The 25,955-nt window shown below is 40.6% G+C and overlaps 1 protein-coding gene across 1 annotated transcript in view; it reads right to left on the bottom strand.

The window, feature by feature from the left end:
- Window positions 1-25,955, bottom strand: part of CERS6 (ceramide synthase 6) — a 134,684-nt gene that overhangs the window by 67,510 nt on the left and 41,219 nt on the right. The window contains exons 4-5 of the mRNA XM_054209702.1: window positions 25,275-25,405; window positions 2,808-2,865 (exon numbers count right to left, since the gene is read on the bottom strand). Of these exons, the coding sequence (XP_054065677.1) occupies window positions 2,808-2,865; window positions 25,275-25,405 (189 nt within the window). The remainder of the gene's footprint in view (window positions 1-2,807; window positions 2,866-25,274; window positions 25,406-25,955) is intronic.

Genomic DNA, 25,955 nt, shown 5'->3' with positions numbered 1-25,955 from the left:
CAAATGCCGTAACTCTGAACGTCCTTCCTTCTTCTTCCCCCAGCTTTATATGCTGAGCATGATGCCTTACGGCATGGCATATTCCTTTGGTCAGTTGGGGTCAGCTGTCCCGGCTGTGTCCCCTCCCAACTTTTTGTGCACTCCCAGCCTACTTGCTGGCAGGGCAGTGAGAGGAGCAGAAAAGGCCTTGACCGCTTAGCAACAACCAAAACCATCAGTGCACTATCAACATCATTCTCATCTAAAACACCAAGCTGCTAACAATCCCCACACCAGCTGCTACCAAGAGTTAACTCCATCCCAGCTGAATCCATGACACCAACTATCCAAAGTTACATATTAACTAAGCATTAGCTTAGGTTTTAAAATTCAAAATTAGTACTTCCAATGCAGTGCTATGCTGGTGGTATATTCTGTTCTTCGAAACAGGAATGTCTGTAGTATTTACTCTTTCTCACCCTCTCCCAGCAAGGGAGCACGTGTTGCTGTGATGGAACTGCATCCCTCAGGACAGACGTTGCACCTGGGCTCGCTCACGATGCTTATCAGTCTTCCAGACTAGGTATCTTAGGCACGGCCTTAAGCGGACCTTGTTAGTTGAAAGGATGCAGATCTCTACTGTAGCATTAGCACAGCAAGACACTGCTGACTATAAAATGAGCTTTCTCTCCAGACAAAACAGCTTTTTGAAGGAAAGATCTTTCAGTCAAATTTGTAGGATAATTTATTATCCTTAACTTTTTTTCACTGGCTTCCTAAGGAAGCAATTAAGTATTTTTTCACAATTATTCCATTAAGAAAACCAAGACAAGTTAAAAAGGATTATGTACTTTGGTACAGTAGCAGAGCTCTGAAAGAAGTGTCTCCCTCCAGATTTTGGGGTCTGGATTTTACCCCTTGCAAACCCAGATTTCCCCGCTACGTGGACCCAGCAAAATCTTTGTCATTTGATGAACAGCAAAAAGCCTGTACTTCATTTTAGTTACACAATGTTACTAGGGAAATGGTGTATATATAACCACAATCACAATTTTGTCAATTTACATACATTCCCACGCAAAAGATCTGAATATACAAAGCAGAACAGTGGACTAATGACTATAGCATAAGATGATGCAAGACTCATTTACAAGACTGTGAAAATGAGTAATTAAAAATACATACACATAACTGTGTATGTGAACAAGTTCTCGTGTATGTGAACAAGTTCTCTTTGTAAAAATTAAACATGTTGGAAGTTAAAATTACAGCAAAATTACACAACTGATCCTTGTCAAGCTTGTTAAGCAAGCCATGGTATACCTTGTTCGAACAACCGTGCTGTGTGGGCCAGCCCTCCTCAAACTGCAGTCATATGCTGAACTAGGAGGAAGACATCCTGCACTTTGCATGTCAACTCAGCCTTTGGAAACAGCTCACAATGGCTTGTAATGAAGCACACATTTACTGTATTCTTCTTAGTCTTTAGAAATGCTGGTATTGAGAGTTTTTCCTAGAACAGACGCTGTCTTTGTACTGAGATTTGCTTTATTAATCATAGATATGCTTTCTTATAGTTATTTTGTGGTACTTGCTAATGGTGACTTTTGTGGCATTTGTGATAATCTGTAATAACGTAGAGAAATTCAGAGGATAATGCCTCCGTGTCCTTGCGTATTACAGAATCCTAGGAACCCACGGTCATAATCTCTACACACCTGTAGGCCAAGTAACCTTTTATAGGTTGTGAGAATTGCTTATTTCATACCACAGACATGGACGGGATCAAAGGCAGAAAACAGAGTATCAGACGATGACCATACAACATGTTAATGGACAAAGTACGCACAAAGTATAAGTGTTCAAGGAGGTAGGGAGAGGCAGCACATTAAAGGCTGCTCTGGCTGGTTTGGAGGACTGGCGCACGCACTTCCTCTGGGGCTGACTACTGATAAATAGCTGAGACATCTCTGATGCCCCCTCTCCACACAGGCACATGAACAGTCCTGCTTGCACCAAGTTCCTTGGCACCTGGGACAGCCTCAAGAATTACAGCTACAAAAATGACGAGGATTTTTTTTTTTTAAATCGCTACTTTTACATACAAAGCACCAGAAACATTTAGGATACATTCTTGCATCAAATTTTTGTCAAAAACAAAGATAAGATTACATGAACACACATTCCCCTAATTTCACCTCTCAGAATTATACTTATGGCCTGACTTGCACAAAACACAAAAGCTCTGAGAACTAGTCACATTGTAAAAATAATTTGCACCATAAATCTGTATTACTGTCTATGGCAGGGTTAATAGACCTATGCCAGGGCATTTAGAAGCTATCAATACCTTTCTCTGCTTAAATCACCAATAACACGGCATTGATGGGAAACTCCATGTAAACCTTTTTCCACAGTACATCAGACAAAGAATGCGCAAAAAATAGCATTTCATAAAACACCAATGGATTTTGTTTGTTAATAAAAAGCAACTTCTGCCAGAGGCATTTAAATAAGGATGATGCAGACACTGAGATGAATACTTTGGTAAGCCTTACTGCCAGCTTAATGCCTATAATGAAAAGTAATAAAGTGAACTAGGCATGTTGCTATATCATTTTATTCTTTCTTTTTTACCTCATTAAATATTGATAAGAACTTATATCCCTTACCAATGCCAGCAGCAATTCAGTTTATGAATGCAAACTAAATTTTAATTTTTATTCTTTGTGAACGTAAGTTTTATGCCTGTGCTTTGTATTATACCTATACGAGACTTCAAAAAATTCTGTGAGGTGTTATGAAAGCATAATAATATAAGTGCCTACCTTTTTCAGGAACCGTACTCCATAGGTAAATATATAAAGGTAAAATGTAAATCTCCACCTGCAAAAGGTACAAGAGATTAACTCTGGGGTATCACGTTCACATACTTTACAGTTCAACACATGATTTCTTACAGTACTGCCAAAGTAACAGATTTTAGTCTGGTTTTCTACAACTTTTGTTATCAAGCATTGTGCTCATCTGCCTGCTTTTCCCAGCATCCCATTAAGCCCTCTGAAAATACTGGCTAATTTCACCTAAACATGACGTGAAAAAAGAAATTTTCAAGGATAATTAAGTTTTTAAAAGTTTCATGAAAACTATCACGACAGTGGAGATCAGAAGACAATTCACACGCCTGTTGTGGGGAAGTTCACTTGTTATTAGACCAGAACAACAAGAAACTTTATTAAGCCTTCAACAGGTCATGTTAGAGTGCTGCACATCACATACGGTCTTTAGTAATAAAAAGCATCATCCACAATGAGCTGGAATTTTGCTTAGCAGATTCCAGTGCTTCAGTCTTGGTTTTAGGGGGTGCATTTGTGTCAGATAGGTATGCTGCATACAGATATATATCCACAATTTGCGTCCGCTTCCGAAGAGTTTCCTTGATAAAGATGATTCTACATTTTCCCAAGTACACTTGAAATAATTGCTGGGCTTCCGGTTTTTCTTTTCAGATACAGGCAAACTGGAAACTAGGATCAAGATGCCATGAAAAATAGGAGAGAAATCAGCAAGAGATTTAATACGAAATCATCCTCTCCTCTACATCTTTCTGCCTTTCCCAATAAAAGAAAACATATAGAGGATTTTCCAATCTTTCAGACCCGTTTCTGGCTTAGGAGAGAAGCATCAATGGAAGGAAATAAAATCAAAACCTCACACAGTGTAAATTCCTAGAGGAATTCCTGGGTTCTTTTCCAAGGGTTGATTACACAAACATGCTTGACATAAACACCAGTGAGGTACTATTCATAACACTTATAACAGGATGAGATTTAGCTTCCTTAGTGTGAGGCAATACCGCAGTGTGAATCACCTTCAATTACATATTTTACAGCACTTTGCAACTTTCTCTGCACTGGCAAAACTATTAGAGCTTTCGGTTAATTGGCATTAAAGCATGTTGAGACATTACTGGAATGGTTTCCAAACTGAAAATGCTCCTATGTAAAAGAAGGTTAATCCAAACCTTCCTCTTCAAAACTACAAGTATTTAGAAAGAAAGTTGTGTCATACATAAATAACCCTCTGACATGTTGAGTACAGGAGAGTGTAAGAACGTGGATGAGATTTAAAGTGTGATACTTCAGCTGAACAGAAACTCTCTCTCAGCCTCCACAGCACTGCAGAGATTAATTTATTCAATTGATATAATACAAATAACCAATCCCTTCAAGGATTCAGTCACACTAGCAACATGGCTCGCAGCTTTCATCCTTGCAGTTTCCTCAAGATACGGCAAAAAGAAAGCACTCAGATGCAAAATATTAGTTGTGCTGGTAGAAACCTTCAGATCACACATATTGAAGAACAGCAAGGACAGCGATATGCAGGAAGCTTTTTTTTTTTTTTTACTTACCACCTGTAGCTGTCAGCTACGTGCTATGAGAAATTTAATGGTAGATACACCAATAATCCTTTGCAGAAGGTCACACATAGATCACTGAACACACTGGGAATTGAATTAGCACTCAGTTCTCTGTCTGCTTTCCTACCTTGCTGCAGGCAGCCAGCAACCTAAAACCCCGTTGATGCTTTATTGACATATGAACAGTCCTCACTCCCCCGCAGCCACCTTTTTAACTTGGTAGCCTAGCAGTAAGAACGTCTGCCAGGCTTTGGAAAACCTAGGTTCAATTTTCTCCTCTGCCACATTTCTCACACACTCCTGATGGGTTTGTTAGACACAAAGTCATCCTGTGTAGGACCACATCTTCTTTTGAAGCTGTTTTATGTAGCAGGTAATACTCCATGACTTAGGAGGAAGGACAGGTAGGAAGGGGACAAGAACTAGGTTGTGAAGCTGCATTATTCACTCAAAAATCCATCTAAATGCATCATTCACAATCTACAGTTTATACCTCTTTACCCCTATATTTGGGTCTCATTGCAGCCCACTGATGAAGAGATGCAAGTGGAGGGCAACAGTTACGGTTAGGAATCACGTCCACTCACAGTACAGCCCAGTGTCCAAACCACCTTAGTATTTTGGGAACTTAGGCAAAATGTTCTTTCTCTCTGCATAGCACATCATAGAGGAGAAGGATATCTTTCTTAAGTGTGAGTTTATCAAGTGTCATTCCCAACCGAATCCATAATGTGTTAGTTGATTAAGAGAGGTCTTTACTTTGTCCTTGGTAATAGTCCCAACTCTCATGGTTGGGAAAAGCCCTTAGCCTGAGCACAGTCTGAAGAGTCACAGACCCCAGGGAAGGGAGTATGTCTGGCCAGTGGCATAAACCCTCTTAATACCCTTTCTAATATCCTGCTCAAGGTCCTTCTTAAGCATCAGCAGCTCATGCTGAACATCAGTTGCTGTTTGGGTGACAGCTGGTTGTCTGCAATAGGGAAAGTAACAAACTCTTCTAAAACAACAGTAGCAAAGCCCAACAGACCAGGAAAAGCAAGGCAAGATCTGTACTAAGATTTTTTGTCCCCCTTTCCCCCCAGCAATATTCACTGCCCTATTAAAGCAATAAAACAGAGGCCACTAGGTGAAGCACCCAATTGGGAGCAACCACTGTAACAATTCACATTTAACTGAAAAATGAGTACAGCTGAAGCTGCTCTGTCTTGTGAGAATTTGCTCTGGCCCTCAGACCTGAAACGCTTCTCCAGTCAGTTGTACAGAGACGCAAAATTTGAATGACCCACATGCACACAAAGCGTGCTGGTTGAAAGACTTCTTAGGTTAATTTAAATCCAGGAAACACAGATGAAACCGCTCAAGGAACAAGCGTTCTGGAAGACTTGATCTGTCTGCTTGCCATAGGGTTTATGAGGTTCACTTTAGTCCGGCACTAACATGCCTACAAGACTTACAGATTGAACCAGGCTTGTGTTTGGCCTGCTCAGGCTCAGGCTGAGGGAGATCAAACCTGTTTACAAATGGCCCTTCTGGCAAATCCTTCAGGTTGTGCTGGTGCTTCCCAAGCCAGTTGTTGTGTTTCAAATATGGATGTGACACACTGCAGCAAAGAGTCAAGCTAAAAGTGACTCTTCAGTAACAAAAAAAATATTATTTTCTAATGTAGTCTCAAAATGAATGCTATAGAGCCCCTCAAGAATGCAGCAACAGATCTGACTGCTCTTGTGCAACATGTGAGCACATTCCTGATCCAGAGTACAGACAGTTTCTTAACCTCTCAACCCTTTTAACTTTGAGCTGCTAATGAAATTTTAAAGATCCTTCAGCGTGATACAGAACATTAAGAAGCCTGAAAGGTTGGAGAGCCTCTGCCAACTAATCTGGCATACCCCATCATGCCCAGTTCAGTAAGAACTATTTAAGTACACACTTGAGCAAGCATTTAACTCATTTCATGCATATGTCTAACCATGTTCCCTTCATCACCCTGATGAATTTTGTCCTTTAAATTTCCCCCAAAATTTCTGCTCTGAAATGTGAAATCAAACTTCAGCTAATTAAAACAAATTGTTTAAGTAATGTTCAGGCAAATCACGCCCCTACCCCATCCACACACACACGCATATTTTGCAGAGCCCAACACGTGAGATTTGTGCTCTGTGTCAGAAACACAATGTCCTCCCCATGGACCTTCTCTCCAGCAGAGCGAGGTCAGCGTGGCTGCTCTCCCAGGAAAAGCGCCCCTTTTCCCAAGAATAAGGCTGAAGGGGCACAAGGCCTCTCTGCTCCTGCAGTTTTCCCTTTCTTCCGTTTTTTTGCAGGAAGACCGTTTGGCCGGGCTGTGAACACAGGCCCTCCTGCAGAGCCCCCAGCTTTGCAGCACTCCCCTGGCAGTGCACCATAAGCACCCTTACAGCTCCGATGCCAAACCAGTGCTTGCCGCCCAGCAATGGTGTGCAAGGATCCAAAGTTATCCAAGCAACTTTTGACAAGCAAACACAAAACATAACACACACACAGTATTAAAAGCAGAACAGCCATTTTGCTTCCAGAATTGTAGCTGTTATTCACAAAGATGCTTTTGACGCTTATTTGCTACAGTCAGGGCTACCATCAGCAATATAAGAATGTCACACTTCAAAACAGTTAACATTAAAATGTAAACATTAATGTAAAAACAGTTAATGTAAACATTAACTGTTAACCCTCATAGTTAGCAACTAACCCTCATAGTTAGCAACTAGCCATGGGCTCACCACATTCCCTGCAGTTGAAGAAACCAGCTTTCTGGCTCTGAAAACTATTTTCAGAGAAACTGCAGACTCCTGAAGCTTTACCCATTGAAATTCACTTGAGTAAAATTTCAGATTTGCTGTTCTCAGTCACCTGCTGCTCAAGTCCTGGCAGTGGCAGACAGACCTCTGAGCTCAGGCTTTGGGCTGAAGGCCAAACCAAGCTTAACACAAACCCCACAGGTGTAGGCCTTTGTTCTGGAGAAGATGAGAAGGCTTGAACTGACATCACACAGCGTGTTCTCCCTTTATTTTAACCCCTACTGTCTCACTGAATTGGGCGAGCATGTAGCTGGGCTATCGCAATCATCTGAGTCCGAAACCTATTTTTGCTGCAATAGTATGTTTGCTGTGACAGTGCTCAAAGGAGCATTTCTGAGGCTGAGTTTAAACAACACAGAATGTTTATTTCTTTTAAGCAGGAAGCATTGCTAAGTTCCTCATGTGCCCGCTGTGACTTAAAGTAGTCCGTGTTTTAGTGTCACATTGCATTTTTCTGCTCCCCCCAACACAGTACCAGAGCCTCAACTTTCTGATTCACTCAAGGGGACTTAATCCAATTAATGCTGCTCCTGACATCACCAGAAGTACACATTCCTTCTAGATGGTTATGTCTAAGGGGAGATATTTAGAGGATGATTCCTAAACCAACAGACTCTGAACTTTTGGATCAACTTCTTAATATTGGTGACATTGTCTACTGACCTATTATAGCTTCCATTTCAGATTATAAAAAAACCAAAAACACACACCAACAAAAAAACAGCAACCCTTCTCCCCTAAAACAACACAACCCCCCCACAAAGATAATATTTTGTTAGGCAAGAAGCCATGTAAAAATACAAGACAGAGTATAGAAAAAATAATGCTTCATCCAACCAAAGCCTAGAAGGACTACTAGCACCTTTAATGGTCTCACAAATTCCAACTTAAGACCTTTTGTATTGTACCAGAAGCATTGATCTTACAGTATTTGTTGCACGAAACTATGTTTTTACATCAGGCACATGACAATTAAGGTGTTACTGTGTTTCACTCTGAGCAGTATGTTTGGATGTTTGCCTCCCCTGGTCACACACAGCAGTGAGCAGTGCTATCCCACAGAATTGTTAGGGAATTGTGGTGGATGCCTATTAGTACTTCACAGCCTGTGTCACTATCTAGAAGAGTAAAGCAACAAATTGCCACCTTCTTTTGAGACATCAGCTTTTTAAAGAACTCAGAAAATCAGACTTCCAACTCTTTTCCAGTCAGAACTTAAAATAAGACAGGGTGAAGGTAACTTGATAACCCAGCTAGCACACTCTCAGCATTCAGCCTGGTACGCATGGACGTTATGGCTTCACTTGCAAGTTTTCAGAGAGAATTACTAAAGAATTTCTACTCTAAATTCCAATCTCACAATCTCCTTCACCTAATACAGCTCTTTTAAAATAAACTAAGAGCTTTATCAGATCCTACATCTCTACGTCCTTGGATCATGACAGACCTGTACACTGAAAACCCAAACACAGAGCTGATTAGACACACAATTAGCACACAGGACAGCCCCATGGCATGCCTTCAATTGGTTCAGAAACCAGACAGAAGTGCAGCTCCGCTTTGAACAGTCTGTACCCTCCACTAAATCTTTACTTATCTTCATTCCTGATAACTAGTTTCATACAAAGCTGCAAGTGTGACAATATGTTTGATGGCAGTAGCCCCACTGCTCCAATTTGCTGCCTCCCGATACTTCTGTAATGATAACTTGCTGCATTTCTGCAAAGCCTGGCAGATGCAAGTGGGTATAAAGAGTGTTAATTAAAATAAATGAAACAGTCTTCTTGGCTTTTTTGTCATGATACTGCTGTTGAGTTAGACTGGAAAAACCATACAAATGGTAAATAGTTCCTGCACTATGGTTAAGGAGAAGTTATTTGAAGAAGGAGATAGTTAAGCACCGCTCACTAAGATGTGCAAAATAGCAGGTATGATAAATTGAGAAATCTTTATTGCTTTCCTCTTCAATTTTCTGGCTTAAGATTTGACTGTCATCCGATTTTCCCCTTGGCTGCAGTTTGAATCAGTTATTTAATATTTAATGTTACAGTGCCACTTGAGACCAGTCCTATCCTAAATCTATGCGCTCAAAATGCAGCTTTGAAAGTCTTAAGAGCAAAATTTAGTAGTGCAGAAAAAAGGAAAGGAAACAAAGTACTAAATTTTGAAGTGATGCAGTTTTATAAATAATAAAGCATGTTTATATAATTAGACCAGAAAAGATGCATAATGTAATAGGTGTTTTGGTAATTCCTGCTAGGTTACATAGCTTATGTTTAGTGGTTATGCAACTGTTCTCTTCCAAGTGTTTCAAGGACTACATGAAATAAAGCTCTGATAAGACCTCAGAGATCTATTACCGTTGCCAAATCTTGCCCTACAAAGAGGTACTACTATCTGTAAAGCTCATGGGAAGAGCACACAGAAAAACAAGATGTTGCTGACACCCTCCCCTGTGGTCTGATCAACAGAACTCGTTTCTCATCAGTGATGTCCAATACATACAGCTGACAAGTCTTGGAGAGAAAAACTGACCCAAAGTCTTTCCAACCTGGACTTCTAGTCTCCATTCTTATTGGTGATCTCACAAGACACCTGTGTTTCCAAACACGGCCTTTCAGTTCCTCTGTGGATATCACAACAGCCACTCACTGTCCCACTCTTTTCCAGTTTCTTAGAGGAACAAAAACTTAAAATCCTCCAGATTGCATTTGCTTTTCACCTAGTAATGTTGTTCTAGCCATGATGGCCAACATATATGCATAAGACAACTTTTGTGACAAGTAATTATCTTCTTAGGCCAACTTGTATTAGCTGTTTCAATTTTTTTCTCAGGCTGAATGTTACCTTCCTGTAGCATTAAGTCATCTGCCTCAGATTTGTTTTTGGCCTGCTAAAGCAGATGCTGATCCCTTATGAGTATTGATCTTTCCAGACCTAGGCTAGGTGTTAGGGTTGTTTCTCCGTTTCCCAGAAGAAACTGCCCAGCTGTGCAGCATACTCCAATCTGCGCAGCACCCACCGAGTTTGTGCACAGCGAGCACACACCCATTATATTACGCAGTTATAGATCAGTCTTCTGGGGACGATTTGCTGTTTCTTCACATTCTGTACTTCCACCTTCTCACTGTCTTCTAAGCAGAAGTTGCAGTGCTGTCATAGTTGAGGTAAGAGGAGAAGCAGAGTTTGTAGCAGTAAATTCAAACCTCGCCTTGTCCTTGATTTTATTTTCCCTTTTGCATCCCGAAAAAATAGGTTTACTTAGTCATTTATGTTCTTCCCTTTTCCCTACTTCCCAGTCATGATCTGTTGCATTGCTGAAACTTTAGTAAAACTGCTACTAGATGCTCATTACAATAAGGGTAAGGGTTGTTTTTTGGTTTGTTCTTTGGTTTTAAAGATTTAATATATTATCCTTCAGTATTCCAATACACTACAAAAAACACAGACAGGAAATTTTTGTACTACTTTTTCATGCAAAAGTGCTGTCATCAGAGCAGCAAGAATAAAACTAAAGAAGCCAGAACCCAAAATTTACCAAGAAGCATCATCTGACCGAACTATACTCATTAATCTACAAGTATTTAAATAAGTAAACATAAGGGATAGCACCAAATATTTCAAAGCACGGTTTCTCCAGCATCTTGTACTGAATATTTCCTGTCTGATAGTCACAATTTTAGCCTGTTTCAGGCCCTGATCCTAGGAGATTTAACCTGCAAGTAACCGGGACTACAAGAGCTGATGCCTTACTTGACTCCTCTGGAGAAATCCATGACAAAATTTAACTCTCACATACTCATGTTTTTTTTTGTCTGCCAGTTTCTTGAACTTCAGGGAAGTGAAAAACAAAGCATCCCTGAATGGGCAAATGCTGGTCACCAGTCAATACAAACAGAAGGGCCCATCACACTAATGATCTCAGTGAAACAAAATGAGTAGAATTACACAGACGTACAGGAACTGCAAAATTTGTAGCATACAGATGAAGTTACCAGAAAGGTCTCCATCGCAGCCTGGGTTCTGTGTTCTGCCACAGCAGGTCTGTGTATACCCACCCCGGTGAGACACGGAAGCAGGAGAAGACAGAGGCTATGCTGAACATTGGGTTACCATATGCCTATGGCCACGCTAACAACTACCATAGCATCAACCCAAAAAGCATTAGGGGAACTAGCAAGTTTCTCGCCTTCACCAGCACTGCGTACAGGATCTTGCTGAGGCCACTGCCAACATCTATTCAGCCACAGGCCACCACTTGCCTCTTCTGAGCATAACAATACCCCAGTGACACCCACCTTGCTGCCCTGGACATATATATGACGTTATGCTCAAATATCACAAAAACTATTCTGCCAATAAAAATGTTTCCACACAGGTACAGGGGGAATGTTTCCATAAAAACATTTTGATAGCCCACCATACAAATGCAGCATTAGGCACGCACCGTCTTGACCCAGGTTAGTTTATAGCTTTCAGCTCTCAGTAAAGAAAATGGTGAAGAAAAATAAAACAAAATAAAAAAATAAGAACAGCATATGACAAGCTGCCTCACTAGCTTACAAAATATTTACACCTAAAGAAAATACTCAGTTCATCTTTCTCTAAAGAGCATGAAAGTCCATTGCTGAACAACTTACTAACACCGAAAACAATGTAGTTAAATGCCTGGAAGGTAAAAATATTAAAGAATAAGGGAGATAATTCTCCTCATAATTCTGTGTCTCCATGAACGGGTGCACACAGTCCATGTATCTATAAAATGAAAGGTAATCAAAATGTAACATAAAACTGTGTAACAACATAAATACGAGGGAGAAGAGAGGAGTAAGGACTTGCATGCCAATTCATTCATTGCCATGCATAAAATAAAACCTTATTGCCACTGCCCTCCAGTGAGTAAAGTAATTTGATATGGGTTGATTGTGACTAACAATCTGTAAGAGAACAAGTCATACTCAAGTTTCTTTCTTTTGGTAGAGACTGAAATAGGGAAAGATATAAAAAAGTTTTGGACTACTGAGTCTGTGGTTTGCAGCTTCCTGTGGGAGAAAACAACCTGCTACAAATGGAACCTCTGGGAAGCTCCTGTTGGACCAATTCTGTACAGATTCAGTGTGAATCTGGCAAACACCATTTGCTAGGGCCACACATGCAGAACAGCTAACAACTCTGAAGACAGCAGAAATGGGAGTAAGAAAGGTATCGTTCTAAATTAGCATTTTGTTCACGTTTGCCTTTCTTTCTTAAATGAAAATAAGAGTAGAACTTGGTGGATGTCTGCATTTACCGAAGACCCAAAAATTTGCATCCACGTAAGAATGGAGAATTTATTCTCAATCTGATAGTAACCCTTGATTAATAAATACTTGCTTGTAATGCATTTCCTAAAGCTATTACAGCCTAAGTGAACATTGCTCATGTCACTTTCATACTGCAAATCCATTAACAGGTTGAACAAAAACATAGTTAGGACTGGCAACAATATGAACATCTTAGAAACAGAAAAGAAAAAAAGCTTAATTTAGAAGAATCTTAGAAACAGAAAAGAAAAGCTTCATTTAAGAGAAATAAAAAAACGCCCAAATTTTGGCAGCAATAAAATATTATGAACAGGAGAACAAGAGATATCAGTACCTGAAATGTACCACTCAGGAGATATCAGTATCACAGACAAACACACTAAAAAATGGTGAAGCCACCACCCAGTGCTTCAAGTAGAACAAGAGACACAAACTGGGAGAAAGCCTTGTGCTGAATTCACAAAAGATCCTCCCCAAACCATAAACAGTCAGTTTTTAAGTCCTGAGAATCCCATCTACTAAGCATCAAAAGTAGTCTTGAAGTCTGTAGCATCCCAGACTGAGCTCATGCTTTCTTGGCTGTACGTCCCCTGTGGCTATTCTGAAAAATCCCAGCCTTGCCTCCATGTTTCTTCACTTTAAAGCCACTTGTCTGCAGTGTTTGGCAACTTCATTTAAAGCCGACGCTGACCAAAGAATCCATAACCAAGAGCTAGACAATTCAAGGCATCTGGAACATAAGAAAGCAGCAGCTACTGCAGTCTTTGTAGTTTTCCTTTAGTGTCTTTAATTGTTACATTGCAATTGTATTTTGAACTAGTGTTCACATTAATTAGAACTTAGGGAAGAATTATTTAATTTCCATAGCATAAAATAACGATGAGCACACACAAACCGCAAGAGAACAGAAACCTAGTTAATTTATTATAACCTTGCTTAATGTGCAATGATAATGTTAAGTGATGGTGTCTTCGCAGGACCAGCATATGGGTTAATCTAGATTTATTAATTGTGTTAAAAACTGTGTCACAGAAGGCAGTAAGGGCAGGGAATTCAAAGTTTTAAGTAACCCAATTTGAGGGAAGAGGGGAATTTCATAAGATTCAAAATGAAAAGTGCTTACAGCACAGTCTAAAAATACAGTGAGCGTAGTCTGAGGATGTGGCATGGACGTGGCATCTTGGCCTGCCTGCTCCAGCAGAGCAGCATAGGAAGAGGGCCGGTGATTCCTGACACTTAACCAATGTTTTAATTTCCCCCCAGTCCCATGTTTGGGCACAGAGACATCCTGAGGCCCAGTTTAAAAAGAGAAAACAGAGATCATAGATCAGATTCACACGTGAACATGGCAGATACAGTAGGAAAGGAATCACGAGAGAAACTGCCAACCTTGCCTAATTCTGGGGTCTGTTTCATACCAGTCCCAAACCAATGGGTACCTCTTGAGCAGCATACTACAGAGTTGCAAGAAGTCTACTCAGTTCACAGTTCAGCTTTCTAATGCAGTGGGACAGCAGGGCAACAACAGCAGAGCCAGACCCAGTATTTTAATATTCAAAAATGAGAAATAATGATAGGAAGAGTGAGATAAAGAATGTAAACATAGCCATAGGAGCAGCTGTTCAGCACAAAAGCATTCATTCTTTCAGCCAGTGTTAATCTAAGCACTCGTATAGAGCTGGCAGCAGGAAGAGATGCACTTAGAGCACCACGTGGCACGCCATGCCCTGCTCCACCAAACCACGTCCTCCCAGCCTGCCACATCAGAAGGGGTCAGGTGGCTGAAGCCATTTCCACCCTTCCTCCCCTCTGCCACACCAAAACCTGAGCCTTCATATTGGATGCAAGTACTGCCCATGCCTCTCCAGTTTCCCTTCTGCTACTCGGATGCATACATACTCACCACCACCACAAGCAACAGTACCCCAGCATGCTGATGTGACCACCTTGTGACCCACAACAGGAAAATCTGACTGACAAGCACCCTATGTTTTTATGCAGAGGGATCTTTAACCACAATAAGTGTAGTGTGCTGCCTTAAGAAACAGCTGTACAGCCAGCTGTCTGGTACAGAGCAGAGCAAATGGGAAGGCAAGGATGCACAGGTCAGGGAGGTGGCCTTTACTGCTTACTAGAGCTGCAGCGGTAGCCTGTGCTGCTGAACTACAGCCTAAGCCAGCCTGTGCAAGTATACACCACAGCACAAAAGCACATAATAAAATCATAAAAGGATATATAATTAAACTACTTATGTAGCCTGGCTACCGAAGAAATGTGAATAGTCCAGAGCCTAAGACAGATGCGCTGATAAGCAAAGCTGGAGGCACAAACCCACAGCAAACCACGCCGCAGCAGCTGGGCGTGATTGCCCAGGCTCTGCATTCGGCAGCATGAGTGCTGAGCCAGCTGCGCGTTGGAGAGTAGGTATGTGCAAGTGTTAGGGCAGAATTAAAACTGCTGTCAGCGGCTGCACTGTGTTCTCACAACTTCAAAATTAAAACAGCTTGCCAGCTATTAACTTATTCACGTGTCCAGACTCTCAGGCTACAAATTACTATATTATATGTAACTCAGGGCAACCGGTACTGCCATACCCTCTTTCTCTTGGAGCAGGGAAACCATCAGTAAGCCAGCTGTGAATGACATCATATGAAAAAGCATTATTTACACTAAATAAAAAGCTTCATCAATACTTTTGTGCACTGATTTCACACATGGCTCAGAGAGAAACATAAATTCAACTCAGCCTACACTGGAATCAGACAAAGGAAATGGTAATGTACAGAGCTATTGAGTGTTCCTCTCAAGGAGCAACATCTCACCCTGATGTAAAATGGAGCACGATTTCTGTCTTAGTGTTATACACCCAAACATGAATCCAGGCCTTTTAGCACAGCACTAGTTTCCCTGACATGAGCCTCAGTATAAATGCCTCATTTCTCTTTTACGTTCTATTGAGGCCTTGCATTCAAGCACATCTCTTTTCCTTTTCTGTGATGTTGTTAGATATAATACTCTTAAGAGAATAATAGGTCCTTGAACGTATCAATCCCAGAGTCTAGATGTAACTTTTACAGTACTGTGATAAAATCACAGTATTTTACATGCTTACTATAGATAGCAATTGCCAGGCCGTCTTTGCTACTCTACACCTTAGTTGCCATGTGCTAGATGACTTCAATTACAGTCTCCTTTTCGGCACCCGTGACTCATCTCAACTTCCCTACTACCTGCAGCTATAATAAACTCTTCTTGCACTCAGCGAAGGTCACATCTTCCCTGTTCTGGAACAATTTCACAGACTCCAACTCCCTCCACGACCCACTGAAATCCCTCGACAAGCTGTCTCACAATCTGACTCTGCCAACACCTGAGCCCCTACTCCCTGCTTCGCCCTTCATGCCACAAATGCCATTTGCTCACATGGCTCTTTTCCTTACGTCTGTACTCCCGTTTCAGCATGTGTGGTATTTTACAGTTAAAGGCTTAAGATTAATTTTCACAACATTTTTGTAAGCAAACTATGGATACAATCTTTTTATCAGCACAATACCAAACACTCTGGTTGCCCAAGTAAATAAAACAATCCATTTAATTACAAATTACTGCCTCAGGAGAGCAATGAATTCCACGAGAGAGACATAAAGTCCTGTTTAATTACTCAGAGTGTGAAAAACTGTTTTCACTATTCAGTTTTGAATGTGCTCTTTTTCATTTACCACCACCTGGTTCTTGCACAATGAGATAGGCAGTTGCTGTTCTCTCTCTCATTTTCTTTATACAAGTCATTGTTTCCATATGCTTTTATCTTGTACTAAGATGACTCTCTCTTTTTCACTTGTCTCTCTGATCTCTTGCACAATCCCTGTAGCGTCTACAGCCACTGTGCTGCTATATGCGTCTGCAAAGTACCATACTTTCACATTACATTTAACGGAAATTTTAATCAAAAATGACAATGGAACAGTTTGTTCTGCTCACACCAGTCTAGCAGCATAGGAAATAGTGACAGGCAACCCAGCTCTGTAAGTTTCACTAATAGCAGTTCTATTCCCTTCAAACACAGCTTTTCCCGAGCAGCGTAGGAGCTAGCCTTTGATTTCCCCCCTTGCCTTACACAAACACCATCATTAAATCTGTATCACCCGGTGTATGAATCCTTACCCAGACTCTATGAAATCATAGAGTTCAAGGTTACAAGAGATCAGCTGGTTTGGATGGGCTCGTATCCACAGTGCTCAGGACTGGAACACTGGATAGCACATGCCCAGGATCTGCTTCACGTTCATATGAAATATAGCTCCGAAATATCCAAACACCATGAGGATTTGTGGGTTTGTGCAGGCTATTTTGTCATTTATCGTCCTCCCCTCCCCCCGCCCCTTTCTTTTCTTCCATCCCTGCAAGAAGGATCTGCATTTCTGAAATACACCATGCCAGAATGTTTTTTCATAGCCTGACACCAAGCACGTGCTGCTTGCCCTACGGCACAATGTAGAGGCACTAGCCCCACTTGAATAACAAGACTATCCCAGGTGGAAGAGTCAGATTTAGCAAATTTTATATCCATGTCATCTGTCTGGAGGAAACTCTGGAGTGAATTATCTTTTCAATGAATTATCCTCTCAATAGCGCCTGCATTCCCTTTTGGAAAGAGGTAGCAGCATCGCCACAGAAGGGAGTCCAGTAACCAATAGGTATTCATGAAGCGCAGCCCGTGGGAGACGAGACTCCCTGGGGCAAAATGGAGCACGACAGTGAAGGCGCACCCTTACTTTCCAGCTTTGGTTCCATTGTAAAGGCAAAGGTGACTTTTTTGGACGTTATTTTGTTTCAAGTAAATGAGAGCTGAGATCTTCAAGCTACTGTTTTTAGAGAGACACTTAACATAATGAAAAGGATAACAGAACCTCACAAGTTTAATCATACCAAGAATCTATTTTTGTTATTAGTTGTTCTTTCTTTAGCATTTCTACCTTAGAAATCACAAAGCAGGTTTATGACTCCCTTTTTCTAGTGCTTAAAAAAAATCAAACCAAACAAGAACATTTTTCATGCTTTACAAGCAATTAATGGCTATTTAAGAGCCACCAATTTACTTTCACAGGCAGTTTTATGACACACTGCTATCAGGATTCATTGATATGAAGTTCTCATATCTTTTAATGGAAAGATACACACTACTTACATACGTGACATTCAGTAAAGAAAAAATAAATAAAGTAATCAATAAAGACCTTCAGAAACACCATTAAAGTAGTCTTTACTTCTGATGTAAGGCTGTTAGATCCAACTTTTACTGGTTTTCCAAGTGTAATTAGTAAAAACCACTAAGGACGTCACATGGAAAAAAAAATAAAAATCAAAACTGTGGATGGGGCTCTCTGTGTGTTACAATAAAAAATAAAAATAAAATTGTTGGTTCCAACAACAAAAAATCCTGCCAGCCATGAAGATTTATGCTAAGTGAGAGTAATTTCTGAGATAATTTGAAATGGGTACATTGTTTTACAAAGACAGATCATGTAGCAGTTGCTCCTCTTTCATTCTGAGATAATAAGCTTGGCACAGCTGGAGCGTACAGACAGCAGCAGCAGCGACACTGAAAAACTTCTTCAAAGTAAATTATGATGCCTCAAAATTTATTTTGCCAAGTGCTACACTTCGCTGAGTGGATTTAAAGAAAAAAAAAAAAAAATCTCTATTCACGCCGTCTAGCCTTGACTTGATGCTCCCATAGGCTAAAAGAAGTTAGCTTTGGCAACTCTTCAGCTTGACACTGGCACTCAGAGAAACTGGGTCAATCACAGCAGCTGACAGCTTCCCTGGCTTTCCCTTTACAGGTCTATTTTAACATGGTGGTGTTTTGAGTTAGCAGCTTTGGGGAAACCACCTTGCTGCCTGACCTGAGCCAAAGCAGTCTCTTGGCTATAAACCCAGCTATTGTGCTTGAGGGAATGCTCCTCTTATTATTTCTGCCCAACTCCCTTTGTTTTAAGGCCATAGCAGGGAGAAAATAAAAATATCTACATCCAGACACAGAGAGATGTACACAAATATGCACTTCCTACTCCTCAATGGTATCACACAATACTGCGTTCTTCAGACACCACTAAGAAATATAAAGTAGCTGCTCCAATATCCTAACAGTTTCTGTGAAGCACCAATGAATATTTCACTCAAGGTCACAGAAAGCTAACTAAAATACTGAAAAGTAAAGTTAAGGATCAGCAAGAAAAATATGCAAATTACTCACTTTTTCACCCGTATAAACATTTACCAGTCCTATTAACTGTTTCAGTACAAAGTATTCCGGAAGAAAGAAATCATAGTAATTACTTAGAGGCTTCCAGTACTATGCCTCATTGCAGAGTTTGCTGCTATTTCACAGTGACTTCCAGAAATTTTGGATTTTCCTTGATGCTTTTCCCTTTCAGGCAAGATTGTTGTCCTATGACCATCTGTCCACAGAAGCACCTGCCCCAGGAGCACCCAGGTGCAGCCCACAGCAGGGGACAGCCCACTGCAAGCCGTTATGAGGAGAAGGAGCAGCAGAACTAGGTATCTGCCCAGTTAAAAAAAGAAGAAAAAAATAATCCAGAATTATAATAGCAAGGAAAACCTCTAACTTTTTATCAGCATACTAGTTAAGTGCGCAGTCTCCCTTTCACCAAGCAGCTGGCTGAGCTACCAGTGCTTTAGATCTCGTGAACAGACCAGAGCAGCAGGGGAGAAGTTATGCCTCATATCTGGGAGAGAGCAAGGAGGAACAGTCCTTCCTGCCCCATTGAAAACAGCAGAGGAAAACGAGGGAGATTTGGTAATTCTATGGCCGTTGAACAGTGACTATCACGCTCGCCCCACAGCACATTGCGTGGTTTTACAGACCCATCCCCTTGTTCTCTTTTCTGGCTGTGAAACTGGTTAGTCCTCTACTGCATGTAGCACTGAGGCAGCTGAAAACCTATATTCACAAATCAGAATTAAATGGACCCATAATACCATTTACCACATATTTTTGCTTGCATCTCAAAGATCATTGTATTCAGCAGTGTTTCAGAAGCTGACTTAAGAGGGCCTGAGGCTATTAGAAATTCAGAGTTAGAGGCTTTTTGGTGCCTATTTATTTTCTAGTGCTTTACTGCTACACACAAAGCACAGACTGATGAATTCTTTCATGTGTTTTGTTAAGATTTGTATCAGCACAGTTCAGAATTTCAACAACCAAGCAGGTGTCTCAATTTCTTTCCCTCGCATAGTTATTTTTCCAGTACAATTTTGTAGGAAAGAATTACTCTGCTAGCGGAGAAAAGCAATATGGCCAAGAAGTGGCAAACTGCCCATAAAATTTTCACACAAATTTGCATGATAAGTAAAAAAAAATAAAAATTCTGCATATATCTGTCTCTATCTATACACATACATGTTCACACACACACGTATATATATACAGCTATAGGTAGATAAAATCTCCCCAAAAGCAACATGCATAAACACAGTTTTAGTTCCTTAGGAAAAGGAATATGTTCTGGCTAGGACATGAGACAGTGACTCTTCTCTACCCTAGATTAAAACTCAAAGACACCCCGCTTACAGATACTTGAGCATCCAAGCTTCTTCTACAGTCGAATGAGGGGTAAAAAAAAAAAAAAAATAAATATCTTTGGCTCTTCAGTCTGCACGTTTCCACGTTTTCACATGCAGACTGTTGCATAAACTCAAAAAACTCTTGGCCATATGTTTCTGCCAGCCACTCCTTGGAAACCATGTAGATGTCTCTAATAAACAGCTTGCTTAAGTGCACATAGCTGTAGGACAGACAAGTCATGCGCCTGATGACATTCCAAAGTCCCAGGCTAATAACTTTGGGCATCACAGGTTCTTTCCCTTCGCTCCAGACAACAAGGGAGGAGGACAGGATGCTTGCTGTTTCTATACTATTTAGTCTTTGAGAAAAACAGATATACCTACGCATACGGAAGCGTGCGTAGGGCACGATATACCTAGGCACAGGGAAGAAACTGGAAGTGGTTTGGGAATCACTACTGCATTGGCTTTCTGACATATGAGACATTAACAAAGACATTCTTGGACCCTGTATATTCAGTCTGGCAATCAGCAAAGTCACCATTCATGGTCTTCCAAGAGTTACATCCTCTCAGCCATCCCCAGCATACCTTGAAGCCCTTTCCCCACTTGCGTATTCCATGCCTGGAATTCACATTCCGCTATATTCAGATGCGACATTCTTCCTCAAGACATTTTTGGGAACTTATTTGTGGTCAGACACCTTTTTTTCTTTTTTTTTTTTCTTTTTTTTTTTTTAATACATTTTTGTGTTATAACTATGCTTCAGTAGAGTCATTAGAGCATTTGATCCAATTTGTATCACCTGCCTATAAATAGACTGATAGTCCTCTGCAAAAACAACTTTTAGCCTTGTAAAGTACTGCATATACTCTCCATGAATAACACAGAAACCACATGAACCTCGGAAAAGATTCAAGGTAATCCACTTTCTGTGTTTTCTCATATGCTGCATACTCAAGTTACAGAGCACAAGGTCCTTACCCTACCTTTGTTCATGAGAAAGTTTGTCTTCTCTTGATGTTACGCTGTGCCATGGAGACAGAAAGAAAGGAATAAAAGACAACAGAAATGCATGGCAGTAGAAAAGTCCATTTTGCACAGTCAGTTCACCACTTTTTCTTCTCCTTTACGCACCTTGGATCTTGCAAGTTGAGGAAAGGGGCAAAACTGCCTAAATTCCCACAAGAGAAAGAAAAGCTATGGACAGACACTCCCCTGCAGCTAATATAGTAGGCTCAGTGCCTTAGCATTACAGTCTGAGGTTATACTAGGTGGATGCCTTTCCTAGCAACTACAAACACGCTGCTCTTAACTCCAAATTTCATGTCTGAATCACCAAATCCTTGAGAAACAATGCACTGACTTGCTAGTAAAATAATCCTCAGCATCCCATTTGTTGCTGTCTTTCTGACTAATACTTTCACCTGGTGAAATTATCCATTTCATATTTCGTATAGCTATTTATCACCATAACATCTGAAATCTTAAGTACGTGATACCATTGAAGTCTCACCATTAGCTCCGACAATAAAATGGCACCTTCTCTTTCAGACTGACACACAAAACTATGGGGTAACTGCCGGTTAAGGTCCCTGAAAAGTAATTTATTTTCACTACAATGCTATGGCACAGTGTCCATAGACCAGAGATTTCATTACTGCCTTTTTCTTCATATAACCATCTGCTAATGCCCAGGACATCCGACGAAGGCTGTCAGCAAAGGAATTCAATTTTGAAAAGAAATAAAAATGTAGGTTTTGTAGTTTTTCTGCATTCTGTTTGGGACCAGAATTGAAGTTACTTGAAGAGAAAAAGAAGGGAAGGGGTAGAGAAAGCAAGAAATCTGGGAAGAGAACAATCTAATGATTAAGTTACTGGTTTAGTCTGTTTGGGCCTGGATCTTGGGTGTCATTCATCCCAGACCAGTATGTTTATCTTTGAGTTTCGATCTCAGCTTCGTCCTATTGAAGCTTCTCTACCTTAGATAGTACCCACACTACTTATTTTGCAAGAAATATAAGGCAGAAGCAGCCTACAGCCCTTCTGGCATAGCTGCCTTCTACTTTGCATCATGGAAAAGCCACTCTGGGCACAAGGAATGCTTTTTCTAGTAGTAAATTGAATCGTCTCCGTGTAGAAAGAGTTGGAGCTCTTTTTAAGCAGCTCCACATTTGCTGTGGGTTCTGTCACTTTTCTTCCCAAGTCATAGTCAATCAATGCAGTTGCCAGCAAAACTGAAGTCTTCTCTGGAAGGACAACAGCAGCTCAACAGTTGAAGCTGTAGGTGGGGATCACTGTCATTTTGCTTGCTCTGTGCCTGCTTATTACATAAGGGCACATTTCATTCTCTGTCAGGGCTATGAAATTCCCCGCTGGAGGCTACGAAACTCTCCACTGGTGCCCCAGTTACTGAAAACTTGGAGTACTCCCCTTCCCACGACGGTCATGGGAACACATGCTTTATGCAGCTCAGAGCTCCAAGGCAGCTGCGACACAGAGACTCTTCATCCAAAAAGCCACCCCATGCATTCAATAGCTGTGAAAAGGCTACAGACCTCATACAGAAGCATTTCTTTGCTCCACACATACTGAAGTGAAGCACCATGCTTAGTGCCCTGATGGACAGATTTAAGTAGACAACCATTTAACACCCATACTGCGGGGGGAAAAAAGGGTATCCCTGGCTTCCTCACGCTATTCTGACTACCTGCCAACAACTCCATCCAGCATGTGTGATGAGATGGCTGGTGGCACACATTGCACCATTGGAAATGCCACCAGGGCAATGCACGCGTGGTCGGCTGGGTAACAGCACATTCTCACAGCAGCATGTACATATAGAGATGGAGAGGCAACTCCCACTGCACCTTCTGCAAACACGAGCAGAGAGAACCTGAACTATACACTTACTATTATTTATGCCACCTCACTTCTTTTTGGACAAGCATTATCCTTACTATTAAGTACACGTATTGCAGTAATGCCCAGTGGCTCTCTCTAAATAAAGCTGGCACTTAATTCTGTCAGCATAAGTTAATGACATTCATTACAGCTTGACCTTACCTTCCAGTCTGCATTCATAGCTCTCATCTGCATGCTTTTTCTGTAATGTATGCCACAAAGGAGCATGTTCAGCACCCATAAATTTCTTATCTGTGCCTGTATTTCATGGTACATTTAAGTTTTTCCTATCTCTAGGTCAGCCCAGATGCGCTGGCACTAATGTGAGAGAGTGAAATCTTTGACCTGAGTTACAGAAGCAGTCAAATATACTGCCCAAATATGCTAGCTGTAACAGTAATAGTTTTCGTTTTTTCCCAAGATTCCGCAGCCTTTCCTACAAGTTAAGCAGCCAAGTGTATACATTAACAGCTACAACCCTTGTAGAAAAAAGGTTGCTCTTCACTGATCTCAAAAATCAGTAACTCCAAGACCACCAGCTGCTGGCAACGGGATGACTAGGTTTATCCAGAACCTTACCCCATCTGCCTTTATTAAATATTAAGTAGGGCGGATTTTAGCTGTACCAAGGAAATGACTTCTGACAGTTTCGTTCAGACAGTTACGTTCCTCTATTTATTAAAGGTCAATCATCTTTAGACACTTTATGTTTCTTCCTCTAAAATAAAAAAAAAGGACTATAATTCTCTGAGCTAGAGACAATATGCTTAATAGTAACTCTCCTACTCAGTCCTTAGTTGAAAATAAGTATCAGTTGTTATTCAAATAACATTTCATGTATGGTTTGGCTTTAGAAAAACTGCCTTAATACGTTATCTATTCAGGACCATATTATGAACCTTCCTGTATGTATCCACAGGAAAATAAAGTTTAAGGAAAGTACTTCGGAAACCTACAAAAGGACAAAGTATGAAATATGTTTAGGAAATCTGCATGAATGATACAACAGTATATTCCACAAGTTGTTTTTTTTACGTAGGTATCTACACACACACACCCTTCCTCTCTAGCTGGTCTGCAGTGTTTTTGTGATTTTTTTTCCTTGAAATTTTTTTTAAAATGTTATTTATGAATTGTTAGGAATAAAAAAAAAAAACCACACCAAAACTTGGAAAACAAGATTAACTAAGATTTCCTTTCTAACTTAAATAGGCTTCCTCTATTTCTGCTGACATTTCTACCTAACACTTCTCACCAGCTAACAAAAAGTGTAACTAGAGTTTTAAGCCAGCAATAACACAACTACTTGACCAACAGGGTGTAATAAAGCCAATACTCGTTTATGGCCTCAGCAATATTTGCCAAGTGTCTTGATTTGGAGCATGTAAAATTTGCCTTAAATGCATGAACTTCCACATCAAAGGAACAATTTTCAGCAGTCCTAGAGGGCTGAGTCTTGGGATTAATGAGTCTTTCAAATAAACTAGATCGGTTCATTGTATGTTGTTATGAATTCAATGTCTATCAGTCCTCCTTTAAGAAAAACATGTAAATATTTTAAGTAAATTTAATTTTCCATGCTCTTTCAATGCAGATTAAGTATTGATATGTTGAATCCAGCTGGCATGGAAATGTAACTCAGATACTAAAACCAACATAGTCTAATTAGAAAAACCACCTTTATGTAGATAACCAGTGTGAAGAGCAGCTGGGTGCTGAGAAAGATCCCTTGGAAGAAAACCCTGGCAGGTGAAAAATAACTTCCTAAAGAAAGCACAGGAGCCTTTAGCTTCTCAGAGTTCAGTGCACCCAAGGAAATGGGATAGTAAAAAGAGGATAAGCCTGGGATGAGAAAAAACAAAGAAGGGGTTTAACAAACCATTTGGCTTTTATTTTCACTCCTCCATCTCAGATGTCTGTCAGGTTGTATAGCTAAAGTTTGTGCTGTAAAGACAGCTTTCCAGTCTAACATCAGGCCATTTGTCTCAAAGGATCAGGCTGGCACCCTGACAGGATAGAATCACAAACAACTGATTTCTGAAAGCTTTTCACCATTGAAAGTACACAAAAAGTACGATCTGACTCCTTCAGGAGAAAGGAGATGTTTTTTCCCATTCAAGAATTTATATTCTACTAATTTGTATGACTTTCTACCCGTCTACAAAAATACCTGTGAAGAACAAAGGGTAAAACTGATGAGGGGACAGGCTTGACAAGACTCAAGAGGAGAACACACATCCTTACATGCTCTCACAGAACTTTGTAAGAGTGCTGGGCTTTTCCTGGTTGCGTCTTTGTCGAAACCAACGTTGAATGCTGCGTACATCCCAGTCCAGCTGCTTGGAGAGGCCCTCCAGCCTCTTCTCATCTGGATGCTACAGAACAGAGAAGGATGAAGATTATTTCTTTGCCCAACTGCAGTAACTCCACTTTAAATTTGGAACCACTGTAATCACTTCTCAGTGTCCTAGAGGCTGCCTGTCAGACACATGGATACGTAGAAATAAAATTACTTTCACAGAAATCTCTGCTGGCAGATCCACATCAAAATAAGTATACAGTGACTATTATTTATATAGAAGGACATATGCTGTAAATATTGCATGCAGGTTATTACTGATAAGAAACTTAAAGGGGACAATGGGATGAGAACTTGCGTGAAACTTGGAAAGTGGTAAGTAGGGATAAAATGTCATGCATTTCTCGACCAGCAGGGCTTACAAACATGCCCCCGCCTGCCACACGCTATGCCTGTTCCAGCCTCCTCCATCAGGATCTTTGTCCTATTGACTGTTGCAGTAGTGAAAGTTGTCTGACTGACATGGAAAGAAGATACATCCCTGTTTGTGCATGTTAATGTTAAAAAATGAGGTCATTAAACAAAGTGACAACTTCAAAAGGAAAATCACCTTGACAACAGGGAGA

This window comes from Rissa tridactyla, chromosome 7, assembly GCF_028500815.1.
Source record: "Rissa tridactyla isolate bRisTri1 chromosome 7, bRisTri1.patW.cur.20221130, whole genome shotgun sequence".
NCBI lineage: Eukaryota > Metazoa > Chordata > Aves > Charadriiformes > Laridae > Rissa > Rissa tridactyla.
Note: the sequence above shows the minus strand (reverse complement) of the source record. Positions and strands in the feature narration are given on the sequence as shown.